The sequence below is a fragment of the Coenobita brevimanus genome, chromosome 57 (assembly GCF_032717465.1).
Source record: "Coenobita brevimanus isolate Jiangsu-jjx chromosome 57, ASM3271746v2, whole genome shotgun sequence".
NCBI lineage: Eukaryota > Metazoa > Arthropoda > Malacostraca > Decapoda > Coenobitidae > Coenobita > Coenobita brevimanus.
Window position 1 is genome coordinate 43,293,952 of NC_137010.1, and position 16,168 is coordinate 43,310,119.

General features: G+C 41.1%; 1 protein-coding gene across 1 annotated transcript in view; it reads right to left on the reverse strand.

Moving 5' to 3' along the window:
• Nucleotides 1–3,013: 3,013 nt before the first annotated feature.
• LOC145401975 (maltase-glucoamylase-like) overlaps nt 3,014–16,168 on the reverse strand; it is a 261,779-nt gene continuing 248,624 nt past the window's right edge. The window contains exons 39-40 of the mRNA XM_080274078.1: nt 12,729–12,992; nt 3,014–3,265 (exon numbers count right to left, since the gene is read on the reverse strand). Of these exons, the coding sequence (XP_080130204.1) occupies nt 3,014–3,265; nt 12,729–12,992 (516 nt within the window). The remainder of the gene's footprint in view (nt 3,266–12,728; nt 12,993–16,168) is intronic.

Sequence of the window (16,168 nt, forward strand, 5' to 3'; positions counted from 1 at the left end):
CCCATACGTTGCGGGGCAGCCATCTCAGCAGATGCCATAATTTTTTCTTCTTCTTCTTCTGCGGGAACGTAGAACTTTGCGCAGTGGTAAACCCTTACTCAGAACAGACTTTAGCCAGGGAGAGTTCCCCGCTGGTCCCCCTTGCCCTGTAAATAATTTTCCCCTTTAGGGGTGGTTGTGACTATAAAAGGTGTCCCTTTTCTTGTTATAAGGCAATGAGCTTATGGAAGAATATACTATATTTGATTTATTTTCACCTGACAGAACCGGACGTCTTTTACAACTTGGAGATTAATTCTTGGTGGCATGAAGTTTTTACCAGCTGCGACAGCAAAGCTGGTATTGTTTTCAGCTTGTCTGTCTGTCTGTCTTTTTTTTTTTTTTTTTTTTTAATGTGTCTGACTCTGGGCATGGGCTTCACAGCCTGCTTACAAGGCCCAGTAGTCCTCGTACATACAATACACCTCTACATGTCACCACTTCGGCGCTAACACCCACCGCCCATATTGAATACATGCTAGGGTTGTCTCATACAGGACTGGTGTACTGGTATTAGTGGGGGTATTTTTACGACATGTCGGCGGGTCTTCCGGCAGATTAGTAAAGTCTGATTTCATGACATTCAAATTCCTAAACTGTTCCCTGCTCCAGCGGGGATTTGAACCTGGGTCCGGAAGGACTGCAGACCGCCTTTCTACCGATTGAGCCACCGCCTCAAATGCATTTTAAGATGATATCTTAGAATGCATTTGCATTGGCATTGTCGTCAAATGTGTTCCAAGACTGTCATCTTAGAACTCATTTGCACTGTCATCAAATGCGTTCTGAGATGACATCTTCTTAAAATGCCTTTGTATTGGCATCAAATGCGTTTTAAGATTATATTACTTTAAATAACTTCACAACCGCTCAAGATATTTTCACAAAATTTTACAGGTGTGTAGTAGGAATGAAAATCTCCTAGGAGTTCGAAATTAGTGAAAGAAGGTCAAGGTCTGTGTGTCTGTTACCACGATAACTTTCGCAACCGCTCAAGATATCACACAATTTTACAGGGGTGAAGAAGGGATGAAAATATCTTATGCTTTCGACATTGGTGAAAGTAGGTCAAGCCCAAGGTCATATTCTGAGTCGCACTTCATATGTATTGCCTCGAGGCTGGTGTGATTCCTCCTTTGGGGGGCCTCTAGTATAACTATACTTTTGAGATACAAATGAGCCTTCTCAATTATCAATCAAATCGACCTTCGAATCTGACCACATTTGGACATAATATGAACTAAAAAGTGTTTAGGATATCATCACGCTGGAACAAATGCGCTATAATGACACAAACTGACTGACCGTGATAACTTTCGTAGTCAGACTGTGACTCTGTTTTGCAACCTCAAATATCAAAATAATACTTTGATCACTCCGGCGCTCTGCCTTTTACCTCCCTGCCTCTGTTTTTGTCCCCGCATCTCTGTTTGTCTGTTCACTCATCGCCGTCCATGTCTCATACCCCATATTGAATCTGTCGTTCTCTCTTTCTGTCCCCTCATTTGTGTGTCTGTCTGTCTCTGTTTCTTTCTCTGACCCCAAATCTCTGCCCCTGTCTGTCTCAGAACTCTATCCATGTCTCTGTCCCGTCAAATCTATCTGTCTCTGTACCTGAATCTACCCCAACTCCAACTCCAACTCTCTCTCTCTCTCTCTCTCTCTCTCTCTCTCTCTCTCTCTCTCTCTCTCTCTCTCTCTCTCTCTCTCTCTCTCTCTCTCTCTCAGATTCAATGTGGCACGTATGATGAAGTCTGCATCACAAAACTTTTCCCTCCATCCCAAGCAGATAGACAATATAATTCTGTTCGGTTCGATTGCTTTGGCTTTCACCTCTGGATGCACTAAGGTATACAATTATTCGGGCCAACACAATGAGTTTATTCAGACAAGAGAAATCCACGCAAGCCATCCTGATGATCTCGCTACCAAGGACGCACTTATTGTATTTATTTATTCATTTATTTTTTGTCCCAACAGGAGACGAATTTTCGCTTAAGGAAATTCTTGGAGGCAATGGGTTATTTTAGTCTCATTTTTCTTAGGATAGGAACAAAGAGACCGCAATAGACACATATATCACTGATTTATTAAGCAACATTTTAAAAAGTATTTCTGCTATGTACATAAAAATGAAGTGACAGAATAAGTTCAAGACATTAATCAAATCACAAGGCATTCAGTAACTGAGTGAAAAATGTGTGTAGGATAAAAGCTGACAGAGGGGAATATAAGCAATAATTCAGTAATTCAACATCCACTCCACTATAATAGGCTTGTGAGTGTACGCTGTCTAGGCTATTGGTGTGTGATATCGCTGTCATTTTTCTGTAGGTATGTATTTCACCTTGACGTATATTTTTCTTTTATTTGTAAAGCTGAACATAATACATGCCATTCATTTATCACAATCCTCTTTTAAACTATACAAGTTTACTCAGACTTTATTTATTCACGTCGCCTACACATAATTTCACTTTTCAGCTGCATGTCCAAACCTAGAGTGCAGCATTTCTCAATCAACAGTCTCGTTTTGCTTTCATTTAAATTTGATTCCGTCCCTCTTCCATCACCATAATTCTCGGCAGCTATCATCACTTTCATTTATTCATCCCTTATCCAGTTCACCTCTCTACTCACCCTAATTCATCTACAACCCCTTCTTTTTCCTCGTCTAGCTTTACTGCCAAGATCTACCCAGACTCAAACTTCAAAACTTTAATTTTTTACTCCCGTCCAGCTCAGATTCGTCCGCTAGTTACATCAAGGACCACCCTAACTCATCACTACTCACCTCTATAACTCACCTGCCTAACTCATCCCGTGCTAATCTTAGCCTAATATTACTCATCCTCTACTCATATCCTAGCCTACCCTTACTATCAAACCTCCACAACTCACTCAATTCATCCTTCTAATATTATTCATCCAGTACTAATCTCCACCTCATTCACTCTCTATCACCACATTAACCTTAGCCCATATCAACCTCATACTGCCAGATGCCCTGTATCTCCAAAGTCAAGAGGTCTCCAAGGGTCTGTTTCTCTAGCCTCACCCTTAGCCTCATGCCCTTGGAGTCGTAGTCGTAGGAGGAGGAGCTAAGGGCGGCGCCGTTGTGAATCACGGCCTTGGGAGCCCTTTCCACCCCCAGCACCTCTATGTCTTGCAGATGGAGAGAGTCGAGGAGAGAGTGGCCCTTGGTGATGTGCGAGGTCAAGATGGTCTGTTGGGGGAAAATAATGAGTTAGTGGAGAGAGAGACAGACAGACAGATACTGGTAAAAGAAAGCATACACAGCTGCTGAACGTTCTTAAATGAATCATATGTCTCACTGTCGTTAACACCCATTCCAGCCTGGAAATGAATCTCAGTTATAGCCTATAGTTTCTAAACATTATTTTGTCGCGTTTTGCATGTATCAGTAATTTTTGCCACTGTTGCTGCTAGCAGTTTATTATATTGTTCCATTAAGCGAATATTAAAGTTTTTTTTACCTCTCTATGTGTATTAGTGCTGCATTACTTGGCTTTGAGTTTCTTCCCATTATTTCTAGTCTTAGTATCATTCTCTGTTTGGAACAAATAATCATATCTGACGCCACTGAAATTGTTAAGAGTTTTAATCACATGTATCATATATAATTTAAGTCGTCCCTTTTTTAGAGAAAGAAAACGCATTTAGTTTCTCCATTCATCCTTTGTAGAGTATATTTTGCAACGATGGAATGATTTTATATCTGCGCTGCACTCTTGACTGAGACTAGAGCAGTGCTGCACACAGTATTCTAGGGGTGGTCTAACTAATGTCGGAAAAAGTAAAGATATAAGGGGTCTTGTAATCGAAGTTCCTACCAACGAAACGGAATATTTTGCTTTCCTTGTTACTGGTTGCTATACATTGTTTTGAGGTTTTCAGGTCGCTACTGATCATAATTTTTCGTTCCATCTGTGGGATATCAAACATGCTGTACTCATTTTTCTCCAAAGTGCATTAAGTTAGATTTATCTATATTAAATTTCATCTGCCATTTTCACTCCAAGTTATTAATCTATCAAAGTCGTTTTTATAGTCACGGTCCGCTTTAACAATAATTTTGCCGTCAACTTTCATGTCATCTATAAACTTCCCTATCTTAGAAGAGAGTCTATTTTCTAGTTAATTAAGTAATGAAGAGAATTGGTCTTAGAACTAGCCTTTGAGGAACTCCGCTAATTACTTCTAGCCAGTCTGCAGATTCGCCATTTACCACTACCCGTTGCTTACGATTCGTTAACCAATCACCAATCCATGAATATAATTTGCTACAGAGGCCGTGGGTTTTTAGCTTTTCTAATAGTCTTAGACTGGGGACCTTATCAGACGCTTTCTGAAAATCTAGGTAGATTACATCCGACTTTGTGTGTGTGTGTGTGTGTGTGTGTGTGTGTGTGTGTGTGTGTGTGTGTGTGTGTGTGTGTGTGTGTGTGTGTGTGTGTGTGTGTGTGTGTGTGTGTGTCCCAGTTATAACATAACTTATTTAAAAATTCTGGAAGATTTGTAAGATATGATCTGTTGATACGGAAGTCGTGCTGATTATCAGTTATAAGATTATGCTAGTCAAGGAATACGGTAATTTTATCTCTCTCAAGATTTTACTTAAAGCTGATGTTAGACAAGTAGGACGGTAATTTTTGACACGTTTTTTGTCGCCCTTTTTATTAATAAAGGTGATATATTAATGAGTTTCCACAGATCAGGTACTCTATATTCAGTTAATGACTTATTGAAAATTTTAGTTTAAAAAAAAGGTAACAGGCTGTAGCATTTACGCAATATACGAGGAGATAACAGTTGGTCTGGTCCAGTTGATATATCTAGATCGATTTTCTGAAGACAATTTTGTATACCATGGCTGCACGGCCGGAGCTTTTGAGAGTGAAAGTGTGGGAGATGTTGCGACCCCCGTCACGGTAGGAACAGTTTGAAGTGGTGGGTCTCTCTGGCGACATCTAACAGCTGTGAATGGTTTAGATCCTTTTCATTTTAACAACAAAGTAATTGTGCTTTCTTTTCTTACCAGTATTTATTCACTGCTTTTTAAAAGATAGTAAACTTGGCCTGAATTTAATCAGGATAGGAATTAAATATTTCCTACAGTATAATCATTAAGTCTATCAGATAATAAGTTTTTGCATAATAAATATAAATATTACAGATTAAGTGTACGTATTGAGGACTTGTTTGTCATTTGCCCACGAAGATCATCTTTCTGTGCCCCTTGCTTCTAAGAACAACCCTCCATCTCACCTCCGGGATGCCTTACAAAGTGATAGTCTATCCCATCTAGCCTTCACAGTAAGAGGAATCAGAAGAGCCTTGAGCGCGAAGGTACAAATTTTGTTCTGGTTCTATTTGAGAGGGAAGGCACGCGGCTTATGGTTCTTTGATATGGCTTACATACTGTTTACATAATATTCATAATATTATGTTTACAGTTATCAGTTAAAAATAATATTTCAAGAATTATGAATACTACTGCTAGTGATGCTCCCAAGTTTTGTTGGTTGCACCACTACCTCCACTACGCCAGGACCGATCTATAGAGCTAAGGCCTGGTGCAACGCAACCCAAGTCCTGTCACCTCAATGACTGATGAGTTATCGTATTCTGATCCTTAGAAAACCGGCTGTGAGATGGGAATGTATTGGTTATTTTCTTCCGTGAACACATGGTGGATTCGTTCAGAAATGCTGCTATTTTTAGATCATCATGGAAGAGACTACCTTCCGAGTCTAACAGAGGGCTTGAGCTGTATTTACATTTCCCTCACTCTATAAAAAGATTAAGAAAAGAAAAAAGACATTTAGATTATCAAAGAGGAGATGGGCAGACTATCTAATATACTATAGCACTAGCCGTGCGTCTGTGTGTAATTCACCGGGTCGGTCAGGATCACTTGATGGTCGTGATGGTCAGCTTTTACCCTTCCGGAAGGGAGCTGAGAGCTCATATAGTCCGATCTAAGGGCAAGGCTGTGACCTTCACACACGCACACACCCGTCCCCTTGCTCAAGGGGGACAGTAACCACCCACTTCGTCAGTGAAACTTTTCGCAACCTGAGCGAGGCGCGAACTCCCGTCCACCAGTTGGCAAGCGGTAACGTTACCACTGCACCAGCGAGCGTGTGTGTGTGTGTTTTGGGCAACCGAAACAACACATTCAAATCGCACCAAAATTGGCACAAAATTCGCAAAAAATTCGCTGATGTGAAAAAACTTGGTCCCATCACGATTGAAAAACTTTTACTATATTTAATGAGCGATCACATTTTGGCCAAATATCGCTGCTCCCAAAGCCCGGCATAGGATCTCCGTGGAATTTTTTCCCCAGAGGTAGAACTAAAATAAACTGTAGCAGTAGCCGTGTGTCTGTGTGTGTACTTCGGACTTGTGTTCGGACAACTTGGGTTCCATTCCCAAAGCTGCAAACAACACGACCAATTGGTTAGCTGCAAAAACTCCAAGTGACAACATTTCACTAGAATAGCATATAAACGCGAGAGCCCTCCGCAGGAGCAAGTGCGAGGGGCCCGAAGGGCCCACGAGCACTTGTCTAATATACTTTAGCACTACTAAGGATTTCAGGGGCATTGTCCAACTGTTTTTTTTAAATAACGTCTCAACAAAGCGTCGGACAAGGATTTAACTTGGGCAGTGCATGTTTGAGACCCCGACCTAATTTGTAAAATTATGCTTTTGTACCAAATGTGTATGATTAAGGTATTTATAAGAGTAAATGTAGGGTAAACTTAGCTAAAATCCTCAGAGGTATGTAGCGAGGCTAGCTTCGGTCACGATACAAGCCCCGCCCACAATTCGGAACGTGACGTCGGTGTGACGTAGTAGTAATCACCGACGCAAGTGGCATTTCTATCTTTCTAACCCCCCCCCGCAGACGGTACTCTCTCTCTCTCTCTCTCTCTCACACACACACACACACACACTCACACACACACACACACACACACACACACACACACACACACACACACACACACACACACACACCGAAGTAATATTTCACCCCTACTACAGATTCAGTATGGTCCTTATATGAGAAGAACGTTTGAGAAAAAAAAGGTTTACTCGAAGGAAATTACTTATCATTTACATGGAAAATACGGCCCTTGCTACATGCTCGGTGCATGTAACATAGAGCAGTGGTTTATTAAACTTGTTCATTGTGAACGCCCACTATTATCTTTAAAAGAATATATATTTTTTACACACACACACACACACACACACACACACACACACACACACACACACAAACACACACAGAAGCAATATTTCACCCCTACTATACATTCAGTATGGTCCTTATATGAGAAGAATGTTTGCGAAATCTATCTATGCTCGCCATCGCTGAAGTTTCGGTTTGGTAACGTCTCGCCTGTCGGCGGCCGCCACATCACCTCGCCCAGCGGTGCCGCCTCAGGCAGTGATTACTACTCTTCAGAAGTGAATAAGTCATATTGACGTCACAATATGTGTAAGAGGGCGATGCATATACTATGTACTAATAGGGAGTCTGGAGGGATGTACAGTCACTCTAAAAATCAGCCGCAGCTCAGAAATATGAGTAACCCTGAGGCATTGAATCTGAAGCAGCTTACATAAAGACAGAACTGCCACTTGCGTCGGTGATTACTACTACGTCACACCGACGTCACGTTCCGAATTGTGGGCGGGGCTTGTATCGTGACCGAAGCTAGCCTCGCTACATACCTCTGAGGATTTTAGCTAAGTTTACCCTACATTTACTCTTATAAATGCCTTAATCATACACATTTGGTACAAAAGCATAATTTTACAAATTAGGTCGGGGTCTCAAACATGCACTGCCAAAGTTAAATCCTTGTCCGACGCTTTGTTGAGACGTTATTTAAAAAAAAACAGTTGGACACTGCCCCTGAAATCCTTAGTAGCCGTGTGTGTGTGTGTGTGTGTGTGTGTGTGTGTGTGTGTATTTTGGGCGGCCGAAACTACACATTCAAATCGCACCAAATTTGGCACAAGAATCGCAAAAAATTCGCTGATGTGAAAAACTTGGTCCCATCACGATTGAAAAACTTTTACTATTTATAACGAGCAATCGAAGTTTGGCCAAAAAACTCCGCTCCCGGCGTAAGTGCGTGAAATTAGGGTTGCGTTCACCGTAGAGTTTTTGATGGCTTTACTGTATATAATCGTGACTCGGATTACCTGAAATAATCGCAACGCGCGCGCGAAGCGCGAGAAAACGAGTGAGAAGCACGAGGAAAGAGTGTGAAGCACGAGAAAGACAGCGCGCAGAGCGACAGCCCTCCGCAGGAGCAAGTGCGAGGGGCCCAAAGGGACCACGAGCACTTGTAGTAAACTATGGTATTAAGCTGGGAAATGAGTTAAGGTGTGACAGGATGGGAAAAGAGTCATCTCCAGTATCACCACCACCACCATCATCATCATCATCTTCTCCATCATTATCATCATCATCATCATTTCCAGCCAAACTCTATTACCACATATATATGGGGTGGGTGGGATCATGAAATACGGATAGGGAACACACATAGGAAGGGAAATTACCATCAGAGTTCCCAGCGAAAACTGACAACACCTTCATTCACTCTTCTTTGAAACCTTCGAATTTAAATGGAAGGAGAGGAGAGAGAAAATTGACGAGGCGAGGAGGAAAGAGTAAAAATGTGGCTGAGAGTGAGATGAAAAAAGTAAATGAAAGGAAAGAAGTGGCGAATGGCAAACAGTATGAGACACACTTGAAAAGAAGGTCGAAAAGACAAACTAGAGAGAGAGAGAGAGAGAGAGAGAGACGTGAGTGAAATGGAATGTGGAAGAAGTGGGTAGAGTTATAACGATACAAAAATCTTGTCACAGACGAAAAATGTTTTACCGTCTTTTCTAGGTGAGTGTGTGTGAGAGAGAGAAAGAGAGAGAGAGAGAGAGAAAAAAAAAATTTAATAAGACTGAAAAGAAGCCTGATATGAATATGAGATTTCCCATACACCGAAACGTAATCCGGCCTTCCATTTGCTCGATGTAATTCATCATTTGAATGTGTTTCCTGTGTGAAGAAAAGAGAGAGAGAGAGAGAGAGAGAGAGAGAGAGAGAGAGAGAGAGAGAGAGAGAGGACAAAACGCGAAAGCAGTTGCAGTCTCTCCCTCTCTCTGGGTGGGTGGGCTTGGGTTTGAGTGTGTCCGCCAAAGCCTTCAGCACAGTTCCATGATTTGTTCTTTAATTCTTGCCAACAGCAGGGTGTTTTGTTCATATTAGGAAGAGCATTTATAGTGATGGGATTAAACCTTTCCATTGATCACTTCAGTAATATGGGGTCTTTTCCTATGTGGTCACCAAAATCTTAACATTTAATTTTTCCTATTACTCCTGAATGCTTTCTTTTACGTAATATATATATATATATATATATATATATATATATATATATATATATATATATATATATATATATATAAAATAATCATCATCATCATCATCCAATTCTACATTGCCCCATGAGGAGCGTAGGAGCCCGGGGCTAAGCAGTTGGTCCCGACATTTAAGATGAGAGTGACCAGCCTCAGTCATCCCTGAGTGGCGTTACATGAGCAATCAACCCCAACCACTCCTTGGATATAAACCTTCACCGGCTCAATCCGATTGGAACGCAATAATTATTCACTAAAACACCATGTGCCAAAATTTGGTTATATGGTTACCACCTAGCGTAGTAAAGAGTTTCCTGGTGTACAGGAAATCATTTGGTTTGACACTCAGTGTAGAGTCACCCACAGGCAGAAGAAAGAGGAAAGAATGAAGGAAAGAAAGACAGAAGAGGGAGTGTAATGTTACCCGTAGGCAGAAGGACAAGGAAAGAATGAAGTAAAGAAAGACAGAAGAGGATGGAAGGAAAGATGGATGGAGGAGAGGAAAGGGCAGACAACCGAGAGCAACACTACATCGAGTGAGTGGATGGTGAGCGCCCCCACCTATATATATATATATATATATATATATATATATATATACATAAATATATATATATAGATATATATATATATTTATTTATTTATTAACATCAACTATATTTCCATCAATAATATGTAAGGGAAAATTAAGTTGTCGTATTCAAAATAAATAGCTGAGGAAGAGGTGTTACGAAATTCCTAATATATAGGGAACACGGGCCCAACTTTCATTTATACCGCTACTGGGTGATGGATATTTCGGAAACATATTCAATTTAGGCCTGTTACATTCTCGATCCGGAGCGTGTTAGGCCGTGTGGCAGCTCAGGCGGAAGACTCTCTCTCTCTCTCTCTCTCTCTCTCTCTCTCTCTCCCCCCCCCCCCACTGTTTACACCACTTTCGTTCACCTACAACCACTAATTCACACCACACATCCACCTCCATTCAATTTACAATGCACCACTTTCTGTACACCCGTCTACACACCGTTAGTAACACCAGCTATAATCACACCACCTACCCCTATTTACACCACCGACATCCATCCGTTCATAGTCTTTATTCCCTTTAATACAAGAAGGAAAATTAAGAAAGGATGGTAAGAAGGAAGGATATAAAGAATGATGGAGAGAAATGGGAAGGAGGGACATGAAGCGAGGAAGAAAAACAGGAAGGAAGGAAGGAGAAAAGATACGAAGGAACTAAGAACGAAAAGCAAGAAGGAAGAAGAGAATAGAAGGAGGGAAGAGAGAGGAAGAAAGGAGAAGAATGAAAAAGAAGGAAGGAAAGAGGGGGAGGGAAGGAAGATGCAAAATGAATGGAGAGAAAGAGACAGGTAGGGAGGCAAAGAGAGAGGAGATAAATGGCAGAAGAAAAAATGGGGAAGGAGGAGATAGGGAGAGAGAGAGATTGAAGGTGAGAGGGAGGAAGGAAAAAATAGAATTATGGAAAACGGGAGGGTGCATGAAAAGATGGAGCTAGCAGGAGTGGAGGAAGAGAATTGTGCCAGGAGGAAATAATAATAAAAGAGATGGAGGAAGGAAAGAAGGGAGGATGAAAGGAAGGAAGAAATGAAGAGGAACTGGGATAGAGGGATTGAGGGGGATGGACGGCGGGAGGAAGGAAGGAAGGAAGAAAGGAGAGAAGGAAAGAATAACACCATCGACAAAAACCTAATACTTAACCTTTATCCCATTCATGAGTAGTATCGCACTTTATTTTTTTCCTACTGGCTACCTGCTGGTTTCATTTACCCTAAGCTAAATATTTTCATTTGGTAGCAGCAGAAAAATATAAAACAGGCGTCCATTACCTGATTGTGTAAAATCCAATTCGTGCAGTATCTGATTCGCATTATTTTCTTGTTTTACTTGTCCAACCTAACTCACTCAGTCTCGCTCATCCAGTCATCATCTCCAGGCAATCAGTCATGAACCCCACTCACACAGTCATAAATCCCACTCACCGAGGCATCAACCCCAGACACTCAGTTATCAGTCCCACCTACCCAGTCATCAATCCTACTCAATCATCAGTTCCACTCATCTAATCAGCAATTTCTCACCACGTCATCAATTGCATACACCCAGTCATCAATTCAACTCACTCATCAGTCCCAGTCGGCCAGTCATCAACCTCCCATACCCAGTCATCAACCCCACTCACTCAATCTCACTCACTCAACCACACTCACCCAATCCCACTCACCCATTCATCAGTTCCACTCACCCACTTATCCCTCTCACTTAATTCATTCATTTAAAAATCCCCACTGACCTAAAGTCCCACTCCTCTGACCATCAATCTCACATATTCATTCACTACTCCCACTCCCTTTGTCTATCACCATTCCCACTTCAACCACTCCTAAGTCCACTTCACTCATTCCTAACCCCCCCACCACAAACTAATCTTCATTCCAGTCATCAGTCACACTTAATTCCAGTTTCCCAATCCCACTCACTGACTTTCATAATCCCACCACTCACTCCCACTCGTCCACTTCCATTATCCCACCACACACTCTCCCCAGTCCCACTTATTCACATCCATAATCCTACCATACATCTCCACTCCCTTTCTTTTACTTCCATAATTCCATCTCCCACTCCTCAGCCCCACTCATCCACTTCCATAATCCCACCACACACACACACACACACACACACACACACACACACACACACACACACACACACACACACACACACACACTCATCCACTTCCATAATCCCACCCCATACCCACTCATCCACTTCCATAATCCCACCACACACACACACACAGTCCCACTCATCCACATCCATAATTCCACCATACACTCTCCAGTCCCACTCATCCACTTCCTTAATCCCACCATACACTCCCCAGCACCACTCATCCACTTCCATAATCCCACCACACACACACACACACACACACACACACACACACACACACACACACACACACACACACACACACACACAGTACCATTCATCCAGTTCCATGACCCTACTCACCCAATCCCACGCACCCGTACAAACGCTAAGGCAACTGACACGTAGTCCACATTCTCCACGATGTCAGTGCCTTCCCTATCATCCCAGAACAGCATCCCACTCACCCAATCCCATACTCCCACTCATCCATCCCATACTCCCATCCCAATCCCACCAAGTCTCAAAATCCCACTCACCTGTACAAACTCGAAGCCAACCAGCCCGTACTCGCCAGCCTCCACAGTGTCAATGCTTTCCCCATCATCCCAGAACAGCAGCCCACTCGCCCTCCGGTCCCTGCCAATGCCCACAATCACTCCCATGGGCTCCAGTCGCGAGAACTTGGTGTTATTTGCTGGCCGTTGCGTGGGGATGATGGTGGAGCCGCGTACATGGAGTGGGATGGTGTGGAGTGGCGCTGGGATGGTGGAGTAATCCCCTGGAGTCTCCACGGGCTGACCCTGGTGGTATGGAGAAATGGTCTTTTGATTTAACGCGACACATCATCATCATCATCATCCTAAGCCTCTTTTCCCATTTACCAATAGCGGGAGGGATCCAGAAACAGGAGGTGGAAGACAGGGAAGTAGGAGAATTATCAATACAGCACCCAGAAAAGTGGACCACACTACATCCACTCATTAATAATAATAATAATAATAATAATAATAATAATAATAATAATAATAATACACATACTGTTGTGGCCTGGACTCATTTGGATATGAACTACTGTAGGTGGAATCCAGTTGAAGTTAACCTTTATCCTGCAGTCCAGCGTCCTTCTCTCGAGAGATATGAATGAAGCTGAGTGATGATGTACAGTACAAGTAGGCAGCGGATGTGCACAGATATATAGATGCCACTGCGTGAAGGTGTCCTTTTCCAACAACAGTATCAGTAGTAACAAGAAGGAACTCTCAGAAATTACAGCATCTGCTGCCTACAATAGGTCCACGGACTGACAATTTTACTCTGCCCTGTGATTTTGACGTTTGACCAATTGTTCCGAAAATCAGATTGCCTCACCTGTTTGACCCTAAACACTTCTACCAAGTTTGATCCAAATTGGCTCAAAACTTTTTCTGTACATCGTGTGCGGTGGCCAAGACCTTGAGTTACTATTCACAAAATCGAATGCCTTCATCCTCGCCTCACCTTCAGCCCTTCCACTACTTTTGGTCAAAAAAAAAAAAAAAAAAAAAAAAACGGCTTAATCTACAGTGGCGAACACTTGATTTAGCCCTGTAACCTTCACCTGTGATTTTTGGTTCTGAAAATCGAATGACTCCATCCTCCCCTTACCCTCAGCCCTTCCATCAAGTTGGTATGATTCGGATGAAAAATTAGTAAGTTAACCTTGCCATGTGGCCTTAAGCTTTGACCTACTGTTCTCGAAAACATTAGATCGGTCCCTGGAAACTAAATTGTTTACCAAATATATGTGTTCTAAATCGGATCAAAACCGGTTTATTTATTTTGTTCACACACACACACACACACACACACACACACACACACACACACACACATACATCAAAAGAATACCCCGTTAATGCTATATGGTGCGGATGTAATATTCATAAAGATAATATAGAGGTGGTGATAAAAATGGTGGTAGTAGTAGTAGTTGTTGTTGTTGTTCTTGTAGTAGTAGTAGTAGGTGTTGTTGTTGTTGTAGCAGTAGTAGTAGTAGTAGAACTTGTATTAGTATTAAAATCAAATAATAATAATAATAATAATAATAATAATTATTATTATTATTATTATTATTATTATTATTATTATATTAATGATACTAATAATAACAATAACAACGACAATAATAATAATAATGATAACGGTAGTAGTAGAATCTGTAGTAGTAGTAGTAGTAATAATAATAATAATAATAATAATAATAATAATAATAACAACAACAACACAAAGAAGAGATTATTCATGATCTGACGTAGGTTGAAATATTTAATAAAAATTATATTTCATTCATTCGGTTATCTATTTATTTACTTACTTGCTAATTTATGTATTTAATTTTGCATACATGTTCATGATTACCCGATCTAGTGGTGTGGAGTCCAAAAAACAAAAACAACCTCATTCATTAACACTGTCTCTCTCTGCTGGGTAATGTAATGGTCTATACAAAGAAAACATTAAATAAGCTACACAGCCAGTCCCTGCTGACTCACGGTTTACCCGTCACTTTACTTTTGGACTATTGTAGATCATATCAGTTCAGTCTATTGGCTCTTTTCTATTCACGCATTTCATCCTCCTGAAGCGGATTCTTAGGCCTCAGCTATTTAAAATCTTCCACACTGTGATCCCACCTCCTTCATTGTTTGCCCCTTCCTCATACTCGCTCATATATCAGTGTCTTTATCCTAGTTGTCACCTCTACTTCCAATATATATATATATATATATATATATATATATATATATATATATATATATATATATATATATATATATATATATATATATCCTTCTTCAACCTTTACTTCTAATGTGTATATCCTCTTCATCACTGTTACTTTTAATGTGTACTGTATATCACCTTTACTTTTAATGTGTTTATCACCTTCATCACTTTACTTCTAATGTGTATATCACTGTTATCACCTTTACTTCTAATGAGTATATATCACTCATCACTTTTGCCATTAATGTGTTTATCACCTTCATCACCTTTACATCTAATATATATATCACCTTCAAAACCTTTATTTCCGATGTATACAATACCTTCTATTCCTCCCCACCTTTCCTATTCATACAGCCATACCACTTCCACACATGCTGGTCATCCGCTGCCGACCCGCTGCATTTACATTCATTGGTCTCATGTCCAGTCATTTTTCACTGTTCACATGGAGTCCTGGGACACTACCTTTCTGACATTCACATTTTTCCGACCCCCAGCAGAACCCTCTCATCCCTGCGGTACAGTCCGTACAACTATGCCTTCATACATGCCTATCTGCACACGATCTGTCATTGATCTCTTCCTCTAGTGCTGATTTAAGCCAGAGATAATTATTATTTTCCTTTTGTTATTCAATCAGATTCCTGTTGCAGTTTGGATACCAGGGATAATATTTTCCCATTTGTTATCCACATCCGTGATCCTGTGTGGTTATTTTGTAATACTTTACTCTCCTAAATATTGTTGTACTGTGCAATAGCTCTTCATTTGCTCCTCATTTGCTTTGACACTCAGTTTTCGCGATTAAAGAAAAGGTAGAGGCTTGTTGAAGGTATGAGGAGGTGTGGAAAGCCTAGAAAATGGCTTAATATGGGAGTGTGTGACCAAATGAAGTATGAAGGATAAGGAACCATATAAACTGATACAGTGAGTCGATGGGTTGCACCTCATTATTTTTTACCTTGGTACACTTAACAGAATGCCTCTGATCTACACGTGTTATGAAAGACAAAATTAGGTGAATCACGGTGGTGTGGATGGTTTTCCCTTGGGAATGGATGGAGAAGTTCGAGGCCGTATATGATGAGTGGTCTAACGCGTGGCCCTGACTATTCACTCTGATGACATTATTTTTCTTGTGTGTTTTCATCTTCTCAGCTTCAACATCTCTGTCATCACTCGCGGTGTTTAACATCATCAGATTACA